The 11,566-nt window shown below is 43.1% G+C and overlaps 1 protein-coding gene across 1 annotated transcript in view; it reads right to left on the bottom strand.

Annotated features, from left to right (window-relative positions):
- Window positions 1-220: 220 nt before the first annotated feature.
- The window catches only part of LOC142584139 (thiol S-methyltransferase TMT1B-like), a 28,100-nt gene continuing 16,754 nt past the window's right edge, over window positions 221-11,566 (bottom strand). The window contains exons 3-4 of the mRNA XM_075694310.1: window positions 7,023-7,172; window positions 221-709 (exon numbers count right to left, since the gene is read on the bottom strand). Of these exons, the coding sequence (XP_075550425.1) occupies window positions 476-709; window positions 7,023-7,172 (384 nt within the window). The 3' untranslated portion in view covers window positions 221-475. The remainder of the gene's footprint in view (window positions 710-7,022; window positions 7,173-11,566) is intronic.

The raw sequence follows: 11,566 nt of genomic DNA, 5'->3' as shown, positions 1-11,566 counted from the left end.
TCTCAGATTGTCGTCCACTTAAGCTGCGCAAATTTGGGACAATTCTGATTGTGACAGTGTTTTGTTAATACCGCATCGTTTAATTGATTCACATTTGTTCCAGTCGGATGCGTGCTCCTATTCTTCCCCCACATGGCAACGTTCAGTCCGACACCACAATGCACAAATGCATTTAGTACTATGCGCAGATAAAATAATAGGATGAGCACGTTTTGCTACACATGAGTGGGCTTCCAACAAGGGAACACCCGGTTTTGAACTTTTATTAGGTACATTTCTTCATAGCAGAAGCTCCTATATAAATATATAACGCACGAACATACTTTGCAATACCGTCTCTGTATACGATTGCCATGAACGTCGGTAGTGCTGGTTATTAGTTCGGCATTGAACTGCCTCCCTGGGCCTTGTGGTAGTCATCTGGAAGTTCACGTTCCCAGGGCCTTTAAATAGGCAATCCACTTCTGTATTTCGTCTACACAGTTGCGATGCCGTAGACGTGGTAGCTGTACTCACAAGGAATGTTCAAGTTTACATTCTCCATCCTAACGTCACTGAAGCCACCTTCCAAGAGAAGGGAACCACTGTCTCGGTTCATGTAGCATCCACCGGTGAAGTACATGACCATTGGGGCCAGGACGTCCTGGAGGGATCTAGCGAACGTACCTTTAGGATGGCCAACGTGCTCGGCGAAAAGGAGGCGGCCACCCTGCGCGTTAAAAGTGCCCTTACGTTAGGATATTTCAGATTGTAAAAAAAAAACAGGTGCACATACAGGTTACTGCGAAATCCACTTTCTGTGTATGAGGAAAGCCTATAAGAAAAACCTATTACGACTGCTGCTTTCATAATTATCTCTGCTCTTCACTGATATAACGTTGAGTTGCGCATGGCGTTAAAGATCCATCAATGGTGCTGAAATCCTTGCCCATTCCCGTTCACTTCTCATAGCCAGCCCAGAATAGGGAAGAACCTACCTAATATACGTATTCAATATAGGGGAAAGCGAAGGCAAGACAGTAACCGACCGAGCAACGTATCCAGCTTTTCTGGACCTCAGGGTTTAGTTCGCGCGAGTGCCATCACGTGACGTACTGGCATTAAACTTTTAAAACTGCCAGTGGTGACGTAATGATGACGTCAACGCAACAAAAATTAAGTAATTAAAAGCTACCCGTGTGCACCGAACTTCCCCACAGTGCTTGTCTCAGCTTCGTTATCAGTGTTCTTGATAAAGCGTAACCGTTCGTCGGCAGGAAAGACCTTGTCACCCTAAGAACCTTTAGCCACGACGAGCGATAACAGACTCTGGTCTTTTGATATGCTTCCCGAAAGGCAGCCACGGTTCTTTTTCCATGGTATCTTTAGTAAGTATTCTTCCGTGGTAAATACCTTCGTGGTAACATGCTGGGATAAGCATCTGAAGTATTCCGGGCCATGCTTTGTTCGGTCGGAACACATTCTAAGCGTCCGAAAATCCGACAGCGTCCACAAGAGGTGTCACCCTGGACGGCTTTTGATTTAGACCTTAACTTAAGATGCGCCCAATTATTTCCCTAGAAACTTGACTATTCGCACACATGGGCTACCGCAGCAGCTGCAAACCGGATTGTGCTGAAGTATTAAGATGAATACATGGATAAATTGGTTTTGCACCTTGATGCAAAGGGTACGACACGAGAATTTTGCAAACTGCATCTGTGTCGTCATCCGTTAGAATTAGAAATTAAATTATGAGGTTTTACGTGCCAAAACCACTTTATGACCATGAAGCGCGCCGTAGTGGGGGACTCCGGAAATTTGGACCACCTGGGGTTCTTTAACGTGAACGTAAATCGAAGTACACGGGTGTTTTGGGCCCCCATTGAAATGCGGCCACCGTAGCCGGGATTCGATCCCGCGACCTCGTGTTCAGCAGCCCAACACCATAGCCACTAAGCAACCACGGCGGTTTCGTCGTCCGTTAGCATGCCATGGTTCAAGATGCTCGCAATATTACGTCACATTCATTGGCCACCGGGCAGCTACACTTAGCGTATAACATATGCAGTATTTGCAGTTAGTTCTCAAAGTAGTCTCCTGTCATAGTTATCTACATGCGTGAAGGAAGACCGTCATTTAAAATTATTGTGCAGTAATATATGCGGGGTTTGTCTGTTCTTCATTGTGTCTACCTTGTTGTCGTTCCACCATTAAGATATAGCCGTAATGTAGACTAGCAGGTATCGAACGCTATAAAGGCTATCCACATACTCAAATACCTCGCCCACAACTCCTGACACTTGCTTGTATTCAAGAGTGGTGCGGTTGCCAAGGACATCTTTAAGGCATATTAAGTAATAAATTATGGGTCTTCATGCGCGAAAAGGAAGATCTAATTATGACACACGGTGTAGTGGGGGCTCCGGAGTAATCTGGACCACCTGGGGTTCTTTAATGTGCCCCTAAATCTAAGTACACTGGTGTTTTCGCGTTTCACCCCATCAAAATACGGTCGCCGTGGCCGGGACTCCATCGCGCGACCTCGTGCTTAGCAGCCCAACACGATAGCCTCTAAGCAACCACGGCGGGTGAGGAATGTTGGAAGTTCGAGGAAGGTGACAGTCGTCACGCGAGGCAGTCTGTTCGCATCCGCCTTGCGCAAGAATCAGTGGCAGCCGTTGAAGAATAACGCCTTAGAGTGCACTGTATTTAATGTGGAGTCCGCGTCCCAAATTTCAGACCCATGCCTCACGCTTGAAGGACTCACCCTTGTAAGGCTGACCAATAAGCATCTCGCTTATTTGTGTAGTCATCCGATAACTTCAGGGCGCTGTCGTCGGCTGTAGGAGCTGCCGGACCTCTCTTTAACACTTGCCGACATTTTCACCATGTTTTATACAATCAGGTCCCAGCTGAACTCTTTCAAGAGCCAATTTATTTCTCCCTAAATTTGGCTAACCTGCCAACCGACGTTATCACTTTTCATCTTTAAGTCATCATTATATTTTCATTTGTTTCATTTATTTTCATATGCTTCATTTATTCGGCATTTGGTGTAATACGAGAGTAGTGAGTTGATGGTAAATGTTACCTTGCATGTACCACTGCTGTTTGTTTGCGTGGTACACAGCAGATACAAACAGATGTGTTTGCTTGAGGCGTTATTGTACGCCATTGTATATTACCTATGGGAAGGTTGAACATTGTCATTGCCTTACATGACACATCGCATCGCGACAGAAATGTTGGCAGAATGATGGGGCTGAACGTACAAATACGACAATCGGGTTATAAGGGCCGCCGTAGTGGCAGACACTGGAAATGTGGACCCCCAGGGTTTCTATGACATGTACCTAAATCTAACCACGCTGGTGTTTTTGCATTTCGCCCCTATCGAAACGCGGGCGCCCGTGGCCGGGATTCGATCCTCCGACCTCGTGCTAACGACGCTCTTTACCCAGCACTTTCGTCTTATACGTGGTTGTGAACTGGAGGGAAGGATAGGATGGTAACACACCTTCCCGAAATGAAATATTTGGAATGACCCTTTGTTCGACACTCGGACATATATGTCAAGGGCCCGTGATACAAACCACCTTCAAGTCTGTATCAGCTTGCAAAGTGGGAACTGAGAATAAACTTTTTCAGGCGGATAGGCTTTTAATTATCACAACGATATTTTAATGGAATTTTCTCTCCTGCCATGAGGTATAAGCTCACTAATAAGCATTTAAATATTCTTTACTCTTAAGAACCCCTGTTAATGACATGTTACTGTATTTTACAACCTCCTAAATTAAAAGGTAAGCTGTGAATAATAAATTATTGCGTTAACTGTTTAAACGCGCACGTAAAAAAGAGTCCTAGTCCATTTGCCAGTATTCACTCAATGAAGATGTAGCAAGTCTACATTATCAGGTTGCAGTGATGTGAAGAATAAGGCAGTTCCAAAATAGTGAGCGACGAATTTCCCTCATAATAACACCCGAGCTTGGCTGGCAAAAAACGAACATTCAAAGCACAACGATGGCTGCACTCAAAGTAGTGCTTCCTCTCAATCTGTTCTACGAATCAAGGCATCGGTTCATCGGATTGGAATGCTCGTACATTGCAGCGCAATCTCTGGCACTCAAATGTGATCGAGAATGTACGCCAATATTCGCTTCACGCGCGTAGTCTTAGTAGATAACGCTATCTCGCTATTTATACCCTGGCAACATTCTGGATATCAGAAATACATGCGGGCGCGTCTTGAGCTAACCGATAACTTGGGAACAGTGGTGAGACGCTAAATAGAGCTTACCCAAAAAACAAGAAAATAAAAATAAGAAAAAATAAGAAAACACGCATATACACTCTCTCGCCTACCCTGCTGCCTCACAAAAACATGCACGTGCAAACAGACTGAATGACACTACCTCTTCAATTACAGTTCAAACTCTAGCTGTAATAAATCGCTTTACGGTTTAGATTTGGCGCTTCTTCAATTGCCCTCTTCACAGAGCGTGCCAAACCATTTGCTCCGGTCGTGTGACATAACCGCCCATCCCTGACCATAACACTGCTTTAATGCACCACTAATGTTCAGACTAAGTGGCATAAGTGTATATCTTGTTAGAAGGGCCTACCCTATCATCGCAGTCGAACTTTGTTGATACTCGGCCGATATATTGAAATGAAATCTGTCAATTTTTGTCCATTCAGTTCAGCACTGCCGTGAAGTTACAGAGAATGTTGAAGGTTAGATCTCCAGAATTCCTGAGTATGTGCATGCTACAAGGTACGAGTTCGTTTTTTTACGTAACACAGGCATGCGCATGCTTCTTATGTTGTCCAAGGAATAAAATATGATTATAAAGGGGAAGACTTAACAAATGAAGAATCCATCGCTACACATTAGGAAGGAATATTAGAAAACATAATATTTGAAGACCACCACTGACAAACTAAAACCGAAGCCAAATCTTCAGTTTTGTGTTGCTGCCATCTAGTGGGCGAATGTGGTACTAAGTCCTATCTTGCTTTAAGAAAGACCACGGAGCACGGTACTAATGGAGAAAAGAAACAAAATAGGAGAGGCCTTGACGTCACGTTTTTGAAGCCGGAAATGCAGCCATGGTGGTGTGCTATCTCTCTTGGTGCCTCCAATCGGTTCGTCGGAGAAGATATACGCTAGCTTTGAGCTTGCATCGCTACAAGGCGTCGGTAGTGCGTGCTGCCGCAGCGCTTCAGGGCAGAGCCTGCTAAACTTTTACGAAAGTTTTAGTTAAGAAGATGCGCTCCTGTGCTTTTCCGTGGCACGTTGAAGACGACGACAAAAACCTACGCCATGATTGCTTTCGCGCGTCTGCTGCGTACTGCCAACTCACACTCAAAAGCCCAAAAGGCAAGTTTCAAGTTTACACAGCACGCTCCAAAATCGATATGCCTCGCGAACAGAATCTGCTGTGAGAAGTACACGGGCCGAAAAAAGAAAACCTACCTGGCATTTCGGAGGCCTAGAGCAGCAGAGAGAGCTTCGGGAGCGTGCCTGCTATAGCAACGTTGACGTTTTGGGTACCAGTCCCAGTGATCCTTTGCGAAAAACAGCCCGTGACTTCCGCCACACTTTCTCCAGTACGTCAGTGCTGGTCGAGGCCTCTCCTATGCGTTCCTTCCTCCATGACGTTACTGAACCGATGCCACCATGACGCGGGTCGATAGGTGCGTGCGATTAAACAACCCTGCCACGGCTTCCGATCTTTCCGCAATCATATTCTTGGGTTCATCAAGATACGGTGCAAATTCGCAAAACAGAGTTTCAAAAATCGTTTTTGGCACAGTGTTACACCATGTGTATAAAAAGTCGAGATAGGCATCAATCGAAAGCTGAGTCTTCGCACTACATATGTTCTAGTGGCTACGACAATAGAAGCGGTAATTTTATCACAGCTACCGCTTTCGTCTCGAAAATCAAGTATAAATTTTAATCGTTTCCATCGGCTTCGATTGCTGAATCTTTAACCACTCTGGAAACAAAATTCTGGTTTTCTAGAGCATGATCACTGCGTCTGTCTCGTATGAATTGTCTTCTAGAACACGTCCGTCACCTGCCTTTTTCAATAGTCGACCTGCGGTTTTATTTGTTCGTGAAAAACGAGCTAGTTCCATTCAAAACAGGCTTGCTTCGTGCCGCGGCCGCTTGGGGCGCTTGTAGGTATCTGTCCAGAAATGCTGGACATATCAAGGGAAAGCTTTACAGCACTCAACTTTTATTCATGGTAAGAGGGAAAATACAATAATGAGATTTAGAACAATAACAAAAATATAATGATCCAAACAAGCTCATATAACGTTCAGATAAAGCATTGTTACTGAAGCGCTTAAATGGGGCTTAGGGATGTTTTGTTAAGTTAGGTTAGCAAGTTCACAGCAGTAGTTTCTTTGAGATTCGATGCTCAGCAGTATCAATGACGGACGGCACACAAACAGCCTTTCTTCGCTGCAAGGCAAATATTTGAGCAATCTATGCTCACAATAATTTCATTAAAAAACAGTTCGTAATATTGCCACGTGCGCAAACCGCCAAACTGGGGGCATATGCATATATAAGTGTAGTTAAAAACAGATACGCTGCATTGAAATAAAGGCCACAGCCTGGTACAATTCAAAACCATTGTCGTCTTTGCGACACCAACTGCTCCTTCATAATCAACGCTTCTAGTCCTGGTAACATTGCTTATTGTATATATCTTTAAGAGCTGTCTGATCGAAGGCATTGCTAACTTCTGTTCTCCACTGCCTCTATTTGGGAACCACAACCTGAGTACGCGCAATAAAAAAATATTTATTTATTTATTTACAAATACTGCAGGCCCTATTCGGGCCCAAGCAGGAGAAAAAAATCATATATCATAATCATAATCATATATATACTTGATATTTGTAATAGTAACTGAAATATAGCAAGCACTTCAGCAGTTTTGGAGGCTCAAACTGCGTGTGCTGCAGGGTCTCCTAATAATTATTGGCCACGTGGTTATTCAGGATATAATACTTACCTTTCTGAGCACACGTTTGCACTCGCTTAGAAGTTTCCTGCCATCCTTCGCTGTGCACAAGACGTACGTGAGGACGACTGCGTCGAAGTGGCCATCCGGTACCATGTACATGTCCTCGCCGTATCCTCGAATTGTACGCACTAACTGCACCTAGGGAAAGAATGAACCACCGTTTTTTAGAAGAGAGAACACGCTTCCTACAGAAACTTGTTGATGTATGGCTGTTTAGGTAAGCAGAAATCAAACGGGTAACAAGTACTGTAGCAGGACACTGCAATGCACCTGACTAATGGCACTGTAAGCGTTCATAGAAGTCCCCAGTCACGCCAAAGTAAAGGCTGTCAATGAACATGCTCGAAGTCTTGTGTATTAGGCGCTGTGTGACCTGTACGAGGTGGTTTGTGCGAGTTTAAGTCTGGTGGAAGAGTGTTGGTGAAAATTTGGAAGAAGAAGCAGAGTAATTTTGAGAAGTATCCACTGCAATAAATAATATTTCCTGTGTACGAACGAGAGATCTTAAGTTTAGCGAGCAGACGAATCCAAAGAACTAGAAAAGGAGAGCTTTCTGGCGTGCTACAACACCACTTCAAGAGCGGTTATGCAACGTACATTCCTTCCAGATTGAAATCAGTGCAAAGTGTTCGTAAGAACGAAAGCAAGGAGAAGAAAGACAGGAAGTCCACCAGACGGGCTTCTGGTTTTCTGCCCTAAACAAGGGACAAGGGAAGGGAAAATCGAAAGAGGTAGAGAGTGAGCCCGTAGTGCACGTGGGATGATGCACAGAGACACTATAGGCGGTCGCTTAAGCCGGTGCACTTCAAGACTGTACGAGTGCGTGAGTTTTATGTAATTCCAGGCATAAGCTCATATTTTTTCTGGTATGGCTGAATGAGACTATTCTCCAAATTTTTGCCGCTCTAAGAACGTAAAAAAATTGAAAATTTAGGATTGAGTGACAAACTTTTTTTGCAATTCAGTAAGAGGGTGCAGCGCGGCCCCTAAATGTAATTATCGTAATAACTATGGCGCGAACGTTACATTACCACTTTAGGGAGGCGTCTTAGTTGGCCTCGGTAAAAAATCTCGATATCCTTGCCAAGCCAATTACTGGCCAGGTCGTGATAAGTGAAGGCACAGCAGAAAATGTCAAAGGTTATGTAGTTTTTTAAAACTGCGTCGACAGAAGTTACATTTACCATTAAGAATGACTTCAGAATAATAATTACATATTTCTTAGTAGGCAAACTTACCTGGTAGAGAACGAGAAGTGTTTCTTTGTTTCTACGGGTACGGTATAAACTAACAATATAACACCAAATTACTATAAACTTTTGTTTGTTTCTTGTTTACCTCTCAGCACGGTGATATAATTTCAGATTATTCCTTTTTGAACTTGTTTTAGTGAAATGCTGAGTTGTTTTTTCTGAGTGACGGGAATCCGTATTCTTCCGGCGCGCAGACTCTCATTTACGAGAAATTCTTGCCAATAGTAACGCTGTTTGCTGAAGGCCACGCTTTGACGACACTTGCGTTAAATGCCATATGGACGCTTACCAGTCTCTTGCATTGACCAGGGCTCTTCCGTTCTCTGTTGACAGGCTCCGCGTAAATTGTCGGTGGCAAAGGAGTGAGCGGCTGACTAGTAGACAGTAGCAACGATTGGGCAAAATTTTAATCGTGGGGTGCAGCCTCGTAATTTTCTTATGAAGATTTATAACTGACGTGTAAGACACTATTTATTGTCCCAAGTAAAAGGACAGTTGAATAAATTTCGACGTTTGGATTTTCAATTTTGTAGAATGTTGAAAAATAGAAAATTTTCTAAGCCTAGCCGCAGTGACATAAGCCGGCGTAGGCATAACGGACATGACCAGTCCGTCAAGAGACATCCGCGAAAGTGTGGCTGCCATTGCTTTTAAGTATACACTACGATAGCCTGGAACCCATACTAACCGCACCAGGCTTAAATTTGGTGGGATTAACGATCTAAATGTATCGGCTACAGTAGGCTGTCTGAAGGTGAAGATAGTAATGTGCATACTGACAGTGAATCAGTCACTATAACAGCTGTTGATTAATTTGAAGGAAGTTTTTCAAGAGCTAAGATAACTGCCGATAGTTAGGCCAGAAATATGGGCGTGAAATCCGGAAAGCGTAATGCATTTGACCGGGGCAGTGACTCAGAGAAAATACCCATAGCCGCTTTCTCCTCACTGACCGACGCATCAGTCTCGATCAATTAATATATTCCCAACTGCGTAAAATTATCTTGTAGCATGCTATTTCAATATGTAGTGGGCAGGTGTTTGGCATTTCGTGGAAATACATGATCAAACTCAATCCTTATATAAGGCATGGGCTTGTCTGAACAAATGATCTCGCCTACATTAACCTTTAGGGAACCTAGCTCAGCTTGTACAAAAAAAAACTGAGGTCTATGTAAGCGGGACCAATGCTAATCGAAAAATGCCTTCGTTTCACTAACAATTACAAATTGTGATCGTCTCAAAGAAAGTACATAAATGTTTAAGTATGCCTTTTACTTTTAGAATGCGAAATTGGCAGGGAAGAGTAGGCAGTCGTGTTTCTTGATATAAAACATGGTTAGCTATAAATATTGGGAAACCAAAGCGATTCCGGTGAGCCTCCCGCTCCAGAAGAACCACAGGGTTAATTTTTTATCCTTGCGCACCAGAGTACAGCAGGCACCCAAATTCCAGCAACGATCAAACGTACATGTGATAAATCATTATTAGAGCTTCCCTTCGCAGTACAAAAAAGTTAAATTACCAAATTTCACTTACCAAACCATGATCAGATTATGAAGCACGCCATAGTGGGCCACTAGGGAAATTTTTACCCCCTGGGGCTCTTTAACGTGCACCTAAATTTCAGTACACGGGCGTTTTCGCCCCCATCTAAATGCGGCCGCCGTGACCGCAATTCGATCCCGCGCCCTCGTGCTTAGCAGCCCAACACCATAGCCACTAAGCAACCGCGGCGGGTGCGTAGTGAAGAGTGATGTTGGCCTAGTTTTCTTATCGTGCCAACAGCGCCTGCTGCCCTAGATTTAACATGATCAATGCGATCTCGCCAGACACCTTTTGCGCCGTATGTTATACCTAAATATTTCATCAATTAAACTGGCGGAATTATTTCTTGACGATATTGTAGAAAGATATTAATCGGTACATTGAATGGAAACGCAATTAAGGAACTTTTGTTGACATTCGAATATTTGCAAACCAAGCTTCAAGCGTTCCAAAGTATGACTGCAGTGTGAACACTCGCAGACGTAAAGAATGCTATGTCGTCTACATAGGTATATACTTGTACGGTATCGCACAATGGAATTGAGCTTAATAAAACATAATAAAATAGGAGAATAAAATAAAAAAATAATAAAAATAAAATAGGAGAAAGAACAATCCCTGGGAACTTCTCTTGATTGATTATATTTTTGGGTCAACGAGCCACGTTGGCAACAATAAAATATCCTCTCCTTTAAAAATTCATATAACCAATTCATAATATAACGAGGAAAACTCATGCAATATAAAACGTTAAGGGAGAATGACATGCTCTGCACTCTCGTTCTGTAAGTACCGTCTGGGGTCGCTTGAGGTTCAAATCAATCTTTAAAGAAAGTGTACTTTAGCGATATCAAGGGCCCTTATAGCTGCATAGTGGCGCATGTGTCGAGCAAGCTTAATGCGTTCCTCTAAATGCACATGTGCGCACCATATCGAGCATCCAGGATAAGATCCAATCTGAGATGTGCTCATTAGTGTATTATTATTCAAAAGCTTCAAGATACGTATGTGCAATACTCTTCGTATTAATTTTATAACATACGAAGTTACTGCAATTGGCCTTACATTATCTACCTGTATATTCATTCCCGCTCTTTGTTTTTTAAGTGATGGGATAATTCGCTTTTTATAGTTTCTCGTCAGGTGATATCTATGTGTTCATGAGGCAATAATTAATTATATCTGAGAGGTTCTCTGGGGAGAGGTGAAACAATATTTTGAACATGCCTATGTAATGCCATCTGAACCGGAAGCTGTGCCAGGGAGCAGTTGAACAACGTGCTCAAGCTCTTCCATTGTTAACTCTTAGAAGTCATCCACAGATTAAGCCCCCGCGAAGTTTGCCTACAGCTGAGTTGTCAACCGCTGTTCTTAATCTTTAGCAATTTTATCTGATGATCCTAACAGTTGTTTTGGTGTCAGAACAACTGAGTCAATATTTATGGACTGAAACGGCGTTGCGAGAGCTGACAAACCTAAACAGGGCTTTTCTGGGACCACTTCAAAATAAAAAAAAATATAGCGTTTTTCGACATAATTATTCTTTGCTAATGATACTGTTCTTTGAAACATAGCGACTACATAATAATAATTACTCCAATTAGTAGGGCACTGATTGAAAATAGGTTTCTTCCATGCAACTTCTCGGCGCCTATAATGTCGTGCGGAATCACTAATCCACCACGGACAGTCAGTATTACTTTTTGTTAATGAGACTACAAACTCAGATTT

Source organism: Dermacentor variabilis, chromosome 6, assembly GCF_050947875.1.
Source record: "Dermacentor variabilis isolate Ectoservices chromosome 6, ASM5094787v1, whole genome shotgun sequence".
NCBI lineage: Eukaryota > Metazoa > Arthropoda > Arachnida > Ixodida > Ixodidae > Dermacentor > Dermacentor variabilis.
This window is presented reverse-complemented; position numbering and strand designations above follow the sequence as displayed.